We start from the raw sequence: 16,134 nt of genomic DNA on the forward strand, positions 1-16,134 counted from the left end.
ATCCTTCTCCTATTTATTCTCTTTATTTATATTTTTATTTCATTTACTCTAAAAATGAAAATATCCGAAATTTTACCCTATCTCTCTCCTTTTTCCACTATTTATTTCCCTTGTCTATTTTGTTCTGTAAAATTGATACACTTAAGAAACAAATCCTATATCTAATTGATTTTATTGTTTTTTTTTTGCCTATTAATTAAAATCTTAACAAATCATATTCGATCTATTTTAAATAATAAAATATTTATTCTATTTCTTATTTATAATTTTATAAGTTTCATTTCGAATTATTATTAATGTTATTATCTTATTTTGAATTGAATCGGTAATGTCGGTAATAAAGAATGACACGAAATGTAAGAGAGCTTAGTGTTTCTGAAGCATGAGATAAAAAAATGCATTGAAGTTAAAACTATTTTGTATGTTGTTTGTGTCCAGTAGATTAGTTCAGTCGGTGATAAAGGAAATTTCATAGTTAAATTATCGGTAATTTATGTTTAGCATTAATGGAATTTTGTAAGGTAGTAAATATATCTTTTAAGTTTGGTATAGCAAGAAATGCTAACCAATACGGATTTATTTTAATATTTTTAAATTTATATAGTGATTAAAAGATTTTTACAAAATAATCAGTAAAATGTATGCATAATCAGTAAAATATTGCATTGTAGACATATGATTCCAGTAATCGTTTGTAAGGTATGATCTCATTTCCTGGTAAATCATATGTACAGTAATAAAAATTTTTTTTATTTAATTAATTAATCAAATTTTTTAATTATTCATATTTAATTATTACAAATATATTTTAATTCAAGTTTGATATAAAATAATGTTATTTATATTTTTTATATTATATAATAATTGTTGTCAAATTGCTATAATTTTAAAGTATTAAAAAATAACAAGTATTATAAATAACAAAAATTTGCAATATATAATATATTTACATTTTTTAATTGAAAAGATATATTGATTTCAGTATTAACTTTGAATAAAAATTACATGCATACATATGCTTGAAATAATTCTTTCTATATTATTTCTATATTTAATTATAACAAATTAAGAAAATTAAAAACTGAATGGTTTATATAATATCTAAAATATTTATGTTATAGTTATAATGTATACATATGTGTATAGAATTTAGAAATGGCAACTGGAGGTAGTAGTTTTATAAGTAAACCAGCTAGAGGATGGTTACACCCTGATCATTTAGTGAGTAAAGAAGGAATTACTTATACTGTTAAAGTAAGTTTTCATTTTTCTATAATAAATATGTTTTATAATGAATAATTCTATAACTAATTTTATAAATGATAAATATTATTATATTATATGATTTTCAGTATATAGGATGTTTAGAAGTATATACATCTATGAAAAGTTTAGATTTTGAAACAAGATCTTGTGTTGCCAAGTAAGTTTTTAAAATATTTTTAAATTATATTTATTCTATGTAGGAAAATTTTATATATAATAAATTCATATATTATATTGTATTAATATTTTTTTAGAGAATGTATAAACAGAGTTTGTGAAGCAGCTGGTTTAAAATCTGCAGATAAAAAAAGAAGGGTATTCATTATTAATTTTATTATTAAAATTATTATTTATTTTTATAATTGTAATTTAGAACTCTTAATAATTTAAATTTAAAGGTGGATAGGAAAGTGTTAAGAGCAATAGCAGATAAACCTCGCATGGAACATACAGGTGCTACAATAAATTTAACTATTAGTAGCTGCAGTTTAGCTTTGACTAATATAGAAAATGGACATATTATTGCCAAACATGAAATGCCACGTATATCTTTTGCTTCAGGTGGAGATACGGTAAATTATATATAATATAGCATTAATTTTTTATTTATTTTAACAATTATTAATTATTAATTATATTATAATTACAAAGTATAAATTAATTATTATGTTTTTTGGTAGGAAATATTGGATTTTGTTGCATATGTTGCTAAAAATATGCAAGAATGGCGTGCTTGTTATGTATTAGAATGTGGTGGAGGACTAGCACAAGATGTTATATCTACTATTGGACAAGCTTTTGAATTACGATTTAAAGAATTTCTTACAAAACCAGCTTCATTACAGTAATTATGAATAGTAAATAATTGTTATAAAATTAATCTTATCTTATAATTTATTTAATATATTCTTTTTTTATGATATAGTCCTATATTAAATGGTATACGAGAAGCAGACAGAGATTATTATAATGATCTGCCAGGTAAAGTACCACCAGATATTGGTCCTCCACCAGTTCCACCTTTACCAACTTCAGCATCAACTTTACCCAATTTGAAACATCATCATTCTGTTCAAAATCATGTGTCACGAAGCAATGTACAAAATTCTGGTTTACATGATACATTTTCTATCAATTCTGATAGACATCATCAACAATGGGCAGGTAATATTTATTTTTCTATATTTTATTATAATTTATGATGTATTTTATTATTATTATGATTTATGATATAACTGTAGAAACTGGTAACTTAATTGATCTGAATTCTGATGGAACTTCAACAAATTTCAATATTCCTCCTGAACATAACTATGTAAATGATAGTGTTATAGCAGCTACCAGAGAAAGTCAACGTGATCAAACATCACTTTTCGATGTGTTTGATATGCGTAAGGAATTTAAAATATAATATGTTTATCTATTCAAATGTATAGTATAAGTTTATATTATATAGAATATTATTTTATAGAACCATTCAGTTCTGCAATATCAGATATGAATAAATTAAGTCCACATTCTCAAAAGCAACAATTAAAACAAGAAATATGGTTTCATGGTAGCGTTAGTCGTGCTGAAGCAGAATCAATGCTAACAAGAGTAAATATCAAATAAACTTTTTTTTTGTATTAATATTTGTATTTATATTGTATTATATAATATTATAATATTATTATATTATAAAATATTACAATAATATATAATATTTCTTTATATCTATTTGATAGGATGGTGACTTTTTAGTGAGAGAATCTCAAGGTTCGCCTGGACAATATGTTCTTACTGGTATGAATAATAGTACACCAAAACATTTATTACTAATTGATCCAGAAGGCATAGTAAGCATTTCGAAAATTAATATTATGAAAAATTTTATATATATTTATAAAGGAAAGAATATAAGAATATATATGATTTATTTCAATTCTAGGTTCGCACAAAAGATCGCGTTTTCGATAGTGTTAGTCATTTAGTAAATCATCATTGTGACAATGTATTACCAATTATATCAGCAGACAGCGTTTTAGTACTTCGGTATCCAATTCCTAGACGTACCAATAATTGATTTTTATAAGATTATAATACTGCACAATAAGTAAGGTTCACATTTGATATCGATCAATATTGGAAATAAAATATCGATATCGAATATGGTGCCTTCTATAACAAAAATTTTATGTCATGAATACCTTGTTTTAAAAAGTAAGAAACAAAATAAAAAAGAGTTTATTTTATCTTATTTTCATTCCTCTACTAAGAGGAAGATTTATATTATTAATATCAAAAATTCATTTGTGATTAATAATATCACAATAAAAAGAAAAATATATTCAAAATTTAAAAAATTACTATTAAATATTAAATTATAATATTCAATCAACTTTTTAATTAAGGTATTTTTATGTAACAATTTTTTTGTAACAAAAAAAAAATATCTATAAAAAATAAGACTATTTACAATATGTTTTTATTTAATTTATTGATTTAAATTTTTTATAAAATTTTTAATATAATTATATAAAATCTTAACATAACATATATATATTTAAATATTTGCAAACATTTTCAAATTTAAAAATTGTGACAATATATGAATGAATTTCATATTAAACTTAATATTCCATTTAAAATATTTTAATGCTACATTTGTCAAATATTAACAAGAAATTTCCTAATATTGATCAAAATCAATTATTCAATATAATGCAATATAAAACCAAATATAATTCTTTTCTATTTACTCTAATTCAACTTTTATATAATCAAAATGAAGTATATTTGTCATTACTACTATTACTATTACATTTCGAAATGTGCCACAATTTAATTTTCTGATTCGGTACTTACTGAATAAAATAAAATTATATTTCAAGTCTTGTATGTAATTTTACCATATATAGATCGTAATTTTCATAAAAATGTTTTAATTTTATTTTATAATGCTCATAAAATAATATCTATAAAATATGTATACATATATTTTTACGAATTTTGTAACATCCCGATAGTATGATGTTTTGATCTGATATTTATGAAATGATCTTCGTTTTTAATCTCAATTTTAATAAAAAGAATTATATATTTATATTCTATTTAAAATATAACAACCAAACTGAATTTTATATTCTGCATATTTAATATGTATGTGAATCGAATCTCTAAAAAATATCGCATTTGCACTTTTATATTGTGCGCTTGAATATGACTCATTGTAATATTGTAATTTTTAGTATTAAAATATATAAATAATAATATTTAATATTTTTATTTTTTATGATTTCAAATGTATATATAGTAAATGATATAACATTTATAAATGTATAAATTATAATAAGTTTTAAAATTAAAAAAAACACTAATGTAATGTATAAATCATTACACCTTATATTTGAAATTGTATCTTACAATTCATTATTTATGTAATTACTTCAGAAATAATATTTTATGCATATGATAAATCTGAATATTTATCAATATATACCAATTTTTATACTTTTACTTCTATAAATTGCATAAATATATATATATTGTTATTTAATTTATTTTCTTTAGAAATAACAATTACATATGTAAAATAAATATTAATATTAAAAATTTGTATAATTGTGTGAAAAATAAATTTAATTCATAAATTATTTCAAATAAATAAATAAATAAATTTTAATAAAAAATAAATTTGCACAGCGAACGATTAATTACTATAATTTTAGGAAACACTATGGAAACATACAGATAAGAAATATAACTAGTAAAAAATATAATTTTAGATATTTGTTTTCTTCGTTCGTCTGAAGGTAAATATAAAATATGAAAGTGACATTAATATAATCGTTATAATTTAAATTAATATTATTATTTAGTATATTATATGCAATATTTGCATATATAATTTTGTGTATGTAATTGTATATATAATACAATTTAATATAATTTTTTTGATTTATGAAAATATTTTGTTATTTTATATACAATAGTTGAAACTAGAAAATTATTAATAAGCTTAAATTACATTCAAATAAAAAAAAGGCAAAAATGTCAGAATATGATAAAGTGAGATCTGGAAAACTTGTTTTGAAAGGTGAAAAAAAAAGGTATAAATAAATATCACTTAACCTATTTATTTCAATATTTACAAAATAATTTTTTGTCTATTTTTTTATAGAACAAAAAAACGAAAATTGAAAAAACAAGAGAAGGAACATATTATTACTTCAGAAGATAAAGATACTATAATTCATGGTATTTATCATAATATTATATATATATTTTTATATCATTATTATGAAATTATACGTAAATGTTATAGGTGGTTGGTGGAAAACTACACAAGTGTCAGAAGTCACAGGAACTGTAGCAATTGAATTTGGAAATCATATTTACATGAAAGCTTTAGATAATGGATTATTTACTTTAGGTGCACCTCATAATGAAGGTGAAGGACCTTCACCAGAAGAGATTTTAACAGCTTTTCCAATAGGTGAAACTAAAGTTGCATTGAAATCTGGTTATGGAAAATATTTAGGTGTTGATAAAAAAGGTATTGTTGTTGGAAGAAGTGATGCAGTAGGTATGATTGAACAGTGGGAACCAATATTTCAGGTAATTATTCAATGTAAATGTTTGTCACAATGTAATAAAATACATATTGAATTTTTTCTATAAAATTATTAAAAATAAAGTAAATTTAAGTTAATTAAGTTTTTTGTACATAGATATTATAATTAAGTATTTAATATATATAAATGAATACATTATTAATTTATATAATTATCTATTTAATTTAATTTGATTTATTTTATAATTTAATTTGTTTATGCTAAAACAAAAATATAATCTTTTTATGATTTCAAATGTTTATATATTTTTTATATATTTTATAAAAAAATCTGATTCTTTTAGGATAACAAACTTGCTATTTTGAATAGCAACAATTGTTTCATGTCAGTTACAGATGAAGATGATATTATTTGTCAAAGTAGGACTGCTGGATCTTCTGAGTTTTGTACTGTAAGAAGTATAACACAAAAGACACATGATCCAAACAAAGATATTCCAAAAGAAGAACAGGGTTCTCTTCATGATGTTGAAGTGAATTATGTGTAAGTTATACAACACAAAAAAAAGTATCATAAGAATTTATTTTTAATAAGTATTAAAATAAAAAATAATACAATATTTTAGAAAGAAATTTCAGAAGTTCCAAGATAAAAAATTAAAAATAAGTAAAGAGGATAATTCTAAATTAGAAAAAGCAAAACGTGAAGGAAATTTGCATGAAGCTTTATTAGATAGAAGAAGCAAAATGAAAGCAGATCGATATTGTAAATAACTTTTGTATATTATTGTATTATGTATGGTAACATATATCTTATAGTTATTATTTCATAATATGTATGTTTATTAAAAATATAAAAAAATGATTATAAACTATAAATTATAAATAAAAATTCTATTACAAATTATTATGTACATTCATTATTCTTTGTAATTTAATGTATTTTTAATTAATTTTTTTTTTTTAAATATGCTTTATCTTATATATTTTTAAATTAATTCTACATTACAAGTAATAAATCAGAATTCAGAAAAATAAATATATTATATTTATATGAAAAATAAAATATAAATACTTGATATAAAAATTTTTTATAACTTACACATAACTAATTGACTTTATATTATGAATTAGTTTACAGAATTAAGCATGAATCAGTTTATAGGATTAAGTCGGAAATAAAGTGAGATCGATTTGTCTCTATTATATTGTCGTTGCATTTCTCATTTTATTTAATGCAAACTTCAATTCCTTATAAATTAACAGAGTCTTAACCGACATTTTTATGTTTATTTTAACCTTTAAATCCTTCTAAAGTTTCATGAAGATATTACACACAGTATACAATTATTATATATATTAAACAGTAAACTTTCAAATTAAAGACATGCGCAATAATTTCAATTTAATACATTCGCTTGAGTAAGTTTTATATTAGTGAGAATTGTGCCAGACTGAAGTACTAAACGAATGTTGTTTTTTGTACAAATTTGTTTACAAACATTATTTTATTTTATAAAATTTTAATATTTTTGAACAAATGGCAGAACAGTTAATAAATGAATTAGAAAAAGCTGCACAAATAATATTGGTAAGTATACATTCAATAAAACAATTTTTTCGAAGGTTATAAATAAATGTATTCATTAAATTTTTAAAAGATTATATATATAAATATTGTATTTAAATGTTAAAAAATATTTAATGCAAGTACATGTGTTTAATATAAAATTTTTTTGAAACATAAGCATAACATACGTAATTAAATATTATTGTTAATTATAATTCTTATAATTAACTTTATTATTATGAAATTTTATTAATATATTTTTATATATTATATAATGTAAATATATATATTATATGTAAATATATATAATTTATATTATATGTAAATAAAATGAATTATATAAATAATACAAAATGTTTTCATATATATTTTGATTTAATAAATAATATAATTTAAGAATATAATTTTATTTGAATTTAAAATTATTAAAAAATGCTTATTTATATCTTTCATTATGTTTAGGAAAATATATATATATTTTTATTTAAAATATTTAATAATTGTGTTTATATTTATAATTATATTTATAATTACTTTAATAATTTTTTAGGCACCACCAAATTTAATTTCAACAGAACAACGTCATTCTGCAGAGGAAGTTTTTTTAAATTTTAGAAAACTTAAATCTCCTTATGAACTTTGTAATCAAATTTTGGAATCTAATACAAATGATTATATTATATTTGAAGCAGTTGGTTTAATAAAGATAGCATTAATACGAGAATGGCCTTCACTATCACAAACAAATATTTCTTCAGTAAGAGATTATCTATTAAATTATGTTATAAACAAACCAAATTTGCCTCCATATGTCAAAGGATGTATCTTGCAAGTTATTGCAATTATAATTAAAAGAGGTAGTGTAAATGACTCTGGACAAGCACGACATACCATATTAGGACAAGTTGAAAATTTAATAATGACTGGTGATTTACCAAGAGTAAATAAAATCAGTTAAATTTATATTCTTTTATAATATTATATGTTGTATTATTTATTAATATTTTTAGAAACTTCTGGGATGCAACCTTATTTCTGCTATAATTCAAGAATATGTAATCAATTTCAAGTCTACAAATATAGGTTTAACATGGGAAACACATTTCATTGAAAAAAAAATATTTCAAACTGGTGATTTGAAAAGAATATTTAAGTTTTGTATTGGAGTAGTTGATGAATTAATAAAAAAAGATTTACAAGAAGATAGTATAACATTTTTAAAACAATTACTCCCAATTTTGGAAAATATATTTACATGGACATTTGTTCAATTAAAATATACAAATATCCTTTTCATAAAAAAAATTATATTCTATATTTTTTAAGACATTTTTAGATTATTTCTTTTACTATGATTTTTAATTCCTTAATTCCATTGCACAAGATGTGCTAGAAGATGTTCGTGAATCATTAAATTGTGTACCTTTAGAAATAGATAAAGATTGGCAAGATGTAATGTTAGTTCCTGCTGTATTAGATTTAATGTTTACATTATATTGGAAAATACGAGAAAATCCACAATTAGCTCATCATGTAAGAACTTGTTTAATTCAAATGGCAAATTTGAGTAGTTCAGAAATGCAATTTAAAGAAATAGAAATGCAATATTTTACTAATTATATGGAAAGATTTTTAAAATTTATCACAAGCATTAATATTATTGATGAAGAAGCAAGTGGAATTGCTAATATTATCAAAAAACTTTTTACATCTTTTCGAAAAAAATTTTGTTCTTTACCTAGTGATATGTTGAAAACATTTTTGGAGCAAATGTCACGATTGACTTATATGTTTTTAGAAAATGCAGCACAGGAAGAATCAGTAAGTAAATATTTTTTATTGCTATGAAAAAATAAAGGATTATTAAACAATTACTAATAAAATTGTTTTATTTGTTATAGTTAAGTATTGGTGAATGTTTATATACTGAAGCTTTGGATGCTTTGTTTGATACATGGTTGTATATCTTATCTGAGAAAGATTTATTCTCTTCAGAATTTTTTAAACAAACTTTTATTCAAATATTTAGTATATATCTTCGATGTCATTTATCACCTCCAGAAGGTATAAGAACTATTGAAGATAAAGATCTTGAAAAAGAAGAATTGGATAATGAAATTGCTGATAAAGATAAATTTAAAGAACATTTACAAATAATTGGTAAATTTTTACATGTGTGTACCTATGCATGCATATATAAAATTATACATATTTATATACATATAAATTTTTATAAAATATATATTTGATTTTAGGAATTTTTGGTAGACAAATTCCAAATTATACTCTTCCATTATTGGCACAATTAATTGAAGATCGTATTTTTAAATTACGTGAAAACTTAAATAAATTAGTGGAACAGGTTGAATCATTTAATACAATGAAAAATGATTCTTTACCTAGATTATATGAAGATATACATTGGTTAGTACTCATGATAGGTAATATACTTTGCATGGAATCTGATGGTGAACTTGCTTTAATACCTACTGAAATAATGACATATGATATGGAACAGGTGTGTAAATAAAATGAAAAGAATAGAACATATGTAATATAAGTTGAAATTTTTGTTTTATAATGATTATTTGATATAGTTAATATAATTTAACATAGTTAATATTTTATTTAACGTAATAACATATTTATATAAAAAATAATATACGATTATTTTGTAGGTACAGCAAGGAAAAGTCGATATGAATCTTACACTACAATTTTTAGCATCATCAGAAAATGTTTCGTCACCTATCGATATTTCTATAGAATCAGTAGATCATGTAATTCGTTTAGTTGCAAGTATTTTTCGTCTATGTGCCATAGAAAAAGCTGCAATGTCTGTTTTATCAAACAGTATATTAAGTCCAGAATTAAGTTGTACCATAATCTGGTTTCTGAATAAATGGTCTTTACATTATCTTTTATCAATAGAATATCATTATCTTGAAATATCTCTTACATTTTTACATACTTTTGGAGATAATACTCCTGGTGCATCGTGGGCTACGAATTTTCTTTTAGAAAAAATAGAATTTAATATTAATGCTTTTAAAAGTGAACCAGCAGTAATGGATGAAACTATAAAGCTCTTGATATCACTCGTTAGTGGCCCAAAAAAGTAATGTCATGTTTGATAAAAAAAAATTATTATGTTTTGTATATATCATTTTATAACACACTTATATACACACACATATATATGTATATATATATATATTTTAGAGCCAATTATGTATTGAAGTCTGAACGATTTGGACATATTATAAATTTAGCTACAAAAGGACAACATGACTTTCCACAAGTAGTCAAAAGAGGTTTAATGCAAGCAATAATTCAAGTTGCTATTACTGTTCAGAATAAGATTGATCAATCTTATTGGATACAGACTTTGCAACCACTGTTAAATAAATTCAAACAAATTACCTCTAATGAAAATTTTTTGCAGTGTTATCATCAAGAAGAGATTAAAATTCAAATTATAGATATTCTAGAATATTTCATTGGTAAATTTTAATCAATATTTAATGTTTGATATTTTAAAATATAAGAAGATTATATATATATATAATAAAATAATATATATATATATATAATGCATTCTTATAATGTTATATTTTAATATTATAGGAGTATCACAAGGTGCACGAGGATCTGAAATAGGATTACTCTATCAATACATGCAATCTGTATTACGCGAATTACCAAATTTAATATCTTTATATCATAATTATCAAGATATAGTACAATTAATCTTAGAATTACTTTTTGAATGTACAAATGGACCAGAACCAGTTCTTCGTGGACTTACTGAAGTAAGATCATTTTCAATTTAAATATTTTATTTTAATAATTCATGTAAAATAATATTGCTATTATAATTTTAAACATATTTATTTGTCCAGACTGAAGTTATTCAAATATCTGAAATATATTTAAGTGCAATACAAAATTATACGCGTTGTAACATCAATCGTTTAACTATAGATTCAACTGCAGAAGAAGATAGTTATCAGGATATTTTGTTACTAATGAAGCTTTTAACTAATCTTTTATGCGAGAATATATTGCAGGATAAAACAGTGTTTTTGCATGGTTTGACTATAATTATGCCTATGATGACTACAGATTTATTAAAATTTCCATGTTTATGTTTACAGTAAGTTATATATAGTCATTATTATTGTCTCAAAATATTCTTGTATTAAATTATTATTTTAAATCAAAATTTCTTATAGCTATTTTCAAATGATAATGTCTCTTTGTAAACATGGTCCTCAAAAAGTACTTGATTTATCATCTGAACTATTGCAACCACTTTTAGCATCAATAGAATTAGGTTTATTTTCATTTGGTCAAGAAGTATCAATGTTATGTTGTAATATAATTGAAATATTAACAAAACGAATTTTTCAAAATATTCAAGATAATTGTCCAAAAAGTCAAATAATGGCACCATTTTTAAATGTAAGATTCTTAAATGTTTTTGAATTTTATAATATTAGAATTAAATATCATATAATTTTATTATAATTAATACTTTTTTTTACAGTTACTAATTACTGTTATATTAACACATCATATTGATTCGAATTTTATATCAAATGTATGTACATCGCTTTATTATTTGATACGATGTTATCCGGACGAATATAATCGAATTGTACAAAATATCTTATCTACTCAATCAGATCAACAAGTTGTAAAGAGATTAGCTGATGCTTTTACAAAGTTAACTGAAAATATGAATTTTCATTCGAAACATGATTATAGAGATAAAAAAAGATTTAGGAATTATTTTGATGAATTCATTTGTAATGTACAGGGTTTTTTAATGATTAAATAAAATTAATTAAAAATACTAGTTTATTTTTTATTTTCCACAAAGGAAATTTTACTTTAAATATTAAATTTAAAACAGGAATACATCATAAAAAAAAAATTTTTAAGCATGTAAGCTTTTTATTGACCGATTTATTACACGTTACCACTTACAGTGAGCCTAGCGAAAATCGAATAATTATAATAATAATAATAATAAATACAAGTTACAGCATCGATGCATGTTTTTTTCATAGCAAACGATCGAAAACGGAAACGTTTTTGTAATTGAGTTTTTAGTTATCTTATAAACAAGTACATGAACTTACATACTTGGTACAGATCAAATCATCGTTAGCTTTTTTCATATGCCTTCAGATGATCATCGACATTTGATAAAATGTTTATGTTAATATTAAATTTATTTATATATTTATATAATATACTTTATCTGTATAAGATATAAGCAAACATATTCTTTCGCGCTATCCTTTCGCACTCATTCTCTCTTTCTCTCTCTCGTGCGCACTTCTTCATTCTCTCCTTTTTAATTCTTCCTTTTCTCTTTAATTCTGTATTTTGACTTTTAATAACAACAATGATTACTAATCTTATTGATGCGTTTTGTATGTTTATTTGCAACGCTCATCATTTTTCTTTTTTCACTTTCGACTTCTTTTTTTCGACCATTTTTTTATAATTCGTCTCTTTTATATTTAATATTCAATTTCTTTTTTCTTTCGTAATAATAATTATGATTTTAACCCCCTGAAGCAATATTTTTTTTTTTTGCTTCATTTTACTTACATAGTTTGTCGTATATAGTATAACAAATAAATTATGCATAAATAACATGCTAAAATATAAATGCTACACATATTATAAGTAATATTTATAAATATATTATACGTACATATAAATATTATGTTCTTGTACAATTCATAGATTTTTCGTACAAATTAAAAAAAAAGAAAATATCTTAATTATGCATGGCTTATTTTTGTTTTGTTGTGAAAAAGCACATTTTGTAAATCTTTTATTTTAATCCTAAGTCTGTATTAAAGTACAGTTATTCTTTAAATATATAATGAATATCTTAGAAAATAGTAATACATAGTTCACCTTCAATTCAGATTTTTAATGTGCTTACTTTGCCAAGAGAGTTATATTATGAATATTACATCTTTTGTATTTATCTTTTACATTTATGATACATAGATACCTTCTACTATTCCTATTTTAAATAATAGTTTCTGCGTTATTAGTATCTCTTTGATGTATTATCAGACACAAATAACAATTTAATAATACTAAATGTTATTTTTTGATAAAAAAGAAGAATTTAATTAAAAAACTTCAATATTGCACAATATTGTTTTTTATATAATTTAAAAAATGAAAAATAATTTTAAAAATTAATCAACATTGCACTTCTTTAGAAACAATAAAATATGTTTACTTAATAAAGTCACTTTAACAATATTTAAAATTATCGAATTGAAGTTTTTTTCGATAAAATAAATATATAATTAAATTTAATTTTAGGGGTGTTCTGAAACGAAAAAAACATAGTCATGATAGCATCATATATTAACCTTATTTATTTTAGTAATAGTTATATAATTTAATTAAATTAACATTTTTTTCTAATAAATAAATAATTACAATGAATAATTACCACCCCTAATAATACAGTGCTAAATAATTATTATATTGTGAGTTATTTTGTAACTATGTATGGAGAAATTTTCGATTGTGAAATATACATATATATTTGGCAATGTTAATTAAATGTTTCATATTAAAAATAAGTAATCAGCCTGTTTCTTGAATTATAATTTAATGATTAATTATTATTAAAATATAATATATAAATTAAAATGAATAAATTATATTTATAAATATAATTAGCAATAAAATTCATATATTCAAAAAAAGATAATGATTAATAATATTCATTCATTTTATCTAAATTTTTGCTTCAAAGGGTTAAAAGCGCCGAATGCATATGATATATTCAAGTATGGCTTTTTGTTCTTTATCAATAGATAATTATAAATGACATGATTAACAAAATAAAACTATGATTTTACAACAGTTAGTAATCAAAAACGGTAACAGAAGCAGGGCTCACTTTTTTGTAAGCCACTGCATACAAACGATTGAGAAAATAATCCGCTTCGAGATTTATAAACTTTTCACTTTATCTGTTATTTAACAGAATATGCTAATAATCGTTTTTGAGATCTCGCTTGAATAGTAGAAAAATTGGAATGCAGTTGAAGTCGTTCAAGAAAAATTTCTTAAACGATAATGGGGATTATGCCGGCAATTAATACTGACATAAAAATTTTTAATAGATATTTGTACTGAATTAAAAGTATATTTGACTTATCATTTTGTCTAAATAATACTGCAAATCATTCGTATTATTGTTATTTAAGAACTTTCTCTGTTGAAACAGAAAAAAGTTTTCTTCGATTCCTATGCTCGAATACTAGCCTATATATAATAAGAATAAAAATTTGAATTTGCAAAACTCGTTTCGGTTTCAGTTATCTTATTTTGAGTTAAATATTTATTAATCGAGGCGCAAAATGTAAATATTATGACAACACGAAACAAGAGGAGAAAGGATTATTTCGATAACGATCGTAATAGACAAACATAATTACATAAACGAATTACTAACAATTTATTATTCAACGATTACTGTTTAGAATTCGTTCGAAATAATCCACACCCTTCGTCATCTCTTTTCCTTTTTCTTTCTTTTCCTTCTTTTTCTTTCTTCCTTTCTTTTTCTCAGTCATGAACACGCAGAAATTCTTGTTACATCGCCCTTTTTTTTCTTCTCGTTCTCTCCCTCTCTTTCTTGCTTTCTCTCGCGCCACATCTTCTCTTTAATGAGTATACCTACAATGTGTATCTGTTGCCTCATTTTCTATGATCGTCTTAGGAATTTTTTATTTAGGCATAAATATGTTACTCTTCATTGTATGCGTTCCACACTTAAAAGAGAATCGCTTCGTATGACCGACTAATATCGAAAAATTCGAATATATTGTAAGATAAATATCGCAAGCTCGTAGAGTCTCATCAACGTTATATACATTTCTAAGTGATTCAAAATGAACGGAGAGATTATGGAAAAAGAGTTTGCGATTCCAAAAGTAATAATTTCAATATAGTTCGAACACGTATAATCATTTTTTTTCTTTGTTTTTTTTTTTATCGAAAGGCAAACATGCCCTTATGTTCAAAAAATTTTTTCATTTTCATTTTTCTATTCAATCGTCAGGAGTAAAAAGACTGACGAGTAAAGTTAAATTAGATGTCATGAGATATTAATCGGCGGCTATCGAAGCTGGTAGTCAATCGTTAGTACATTTTCGAAATGATTTAATAATCAAAGACTACCGAAAATCGAAAGCTACAGAGATCATGGGACTCGAAGGCCGAGTGTGACCAGCAGAGCATCTTTTCAGAGGCTTTTGCAATGACGCTCGTTACCTCGGCCAACGTGTCGCCCACTCACTTATTTTGGTTCGATTGTTGATCTATTGGCGGAACTAGACCAACAGGTGAAGCATTATTCAAATTTGTAGCCATCGGACCTTTGCGCGCTAGTTTTGACCTATGAAATTTGTTAAATACATTTTGTTAATAATAATCTTTTTCTTTAGAATAACTAACTATTTTTAATATTAAATATGATTTGAAATTATAAACCTACCTGATTTGACCAGCAAGAAGAGGATTAATAGCATATAGCCAGTCATAAACCTCTTTGTCTCCTAATGTTTGCAATAAATATCCTCGATGTTTTGTAACAACACTGTCAAAAGATAATACTAATGTGATAATGAGTTTTTGTGTCTAATATAAATTACATCCAAGAATAATTTTATAATTAATAATTTAC

At 22.7% G+C, this 16,134-nt stretch overlaps 4 protein-coding genes across 24 annotated transcripts in view; 3 read left to right on the forward strand and 1 right to left on the reverse strand.

Moving 5' to 3' along the window:
• Positions 1–320: 320 nt before the first annotated feature.
• Shc (SHC-adaptor protein) lies at positions 321–3,728 on the forward strand. 7 transcript variants are annotated; one of them, XM_012484489.3, is made up of 11 exons: positions 321–486; positions 1,122–1,254; positions 1,353–1,423; positions 1,521–1,581; positions 1,665–1,838; positions 1,947–2,110; positions 2,192–2,430; positions 2,508–2,657; positions 2,738–2,865; positions 2,994–3,104; positions 3,197–3,728. In XM_012484489.3, the coding sequence occupies exons 2-11, from the start codon at positions 1,156–1,158 to the stop codon at positions 3,329–3,331; spliced, it is 1,332 nt and encodes a 443-aa protein (XP_012339943.1). In that variant the 5' UTR covers positions 321–486; positions 1,122–1,155; the 3' UTR covers positions 3,332–3,728. The 7 variants fall into 7 exon arrangements, with proteins under 7 accessions (XP_012339943.1, XP_012339945.1, XP_003692272.1 ...); XM_012484491.3 differs by having other exon boundaries at positions 334–486; positions 1,147–1,254; XM_003692224.4 differs by having other exon boundaries at positions 398–521; positions 1,147–1,254.
• Positions 3,729–4,917: 1,189 nt separating this feature from the next.
• FRG1 (FSHD region gene 1) lies at positions 4,918–6,728 on the forward strand. Of its 2 annotated transcripts, none has more exons than XM_086917085.1 (6): positions 4,918–5,060; positions 5,241–5,357; positions 5,429–5,505; positions 5,573–5,865; positions 6,166–6,365; positions 6,448–6,728. In XM_086917085.1, exons 2-6 carry the CDS (start codon positions 5,299–5,301, stop codon positions 6,593–6,595), a joined length of 777 nt encoding a protein of 258 aa, XP_086773211.1. In that variant the 5' UTR covers positions 4,918–5,060; positions 5,241–5,298; the 3' UTR covers positions 6,596–6,728. The 2 variants fall into 2 exon arrangements, with proteins under 2 accessions (XP_086773211.1, XP_086773212.1); XM_086917086.1 differs by having other exon boundaries at positions 5,040–5,161.
• A 170-nt stretch (positions 6,729–6,898) lies between these two features.
• On the forward strand, positions 6,899–12,249 carry LOC100867039 (exportin-4). The gene is made up of 12 exons (XM_012484439.3): positions 6,899–7,412; positions 7,942–8,331; positions 8,402–8,675; positions 8,773–9,212; positions 9,293–9,551; positions 9,647–9,909; positions 10,070–10,509; positions 10,614–10,894; positions 11,019–11,203; positions 11,294–11,547; positions 11,627–11,855; positions 11,941–12,249. Exons 1-12 carry the CDS (start codon positions 7,362–7,364, stop codon positions 12,232–12,234), a joined length of 3,360 nt encoding a protein of 1,119 aa, XP_012339893.2. The 5' UTR covers positions 6,899–7,361; the 3' UTR covers positions 12,235–12,249.
• A 1,538-nt stretch (positions 12,250–13,787) lies between these two features.
• unc-104 (kinesin family member unc-104) overlaps positions 13,788–16,134 on the reverse strand; it is a 28,028-nt gene continuing 25,681 nt past the window's right edge. For 11 of the 14 annotated variants that reach the window (XM_086917071.1, XM_086917062.1, XM_086917073.1 and 8 more), the window contains 3 exons: positions 15,946–16,047; positions 15,748–15,846; positions 13,788–15,125 (listed from right to left, as the gene is read on the reverse strand). In XM_086917071.1, the coding sequence (XP_086773197.1) occupies positions 15,113–15,125; positions 15,748–15,846; positions 15,946–16,047 (214 nt within the window). In that variant the 3' untranslated portion in view covers positions 13,788–15,112. Of the gene's footprint in view, positions 15,126–15,594; positions 15,847–15,945; positions 16,048–16,134 lie in introns of those variants that run through there. The other 3 variants (XM_086917067.1, XM_086917063.1, XM_086917075.1) reach the window with 2 other exon arrangements.

Source organism: Apis florea, unplaced genomic scaffold (genome assembly GCF_048593485.1).
Source record: "Apis florea isolate Af1SG1 unplaced genomic scaffold, ASM4859348v1 contig_3811_pilon, whole genome shotgun sequence".
NCBI lineage: Eukaryota > Metazoa > Arthropoda > Insecta > Hymenoptera > Apidae > Apis > Apis florea.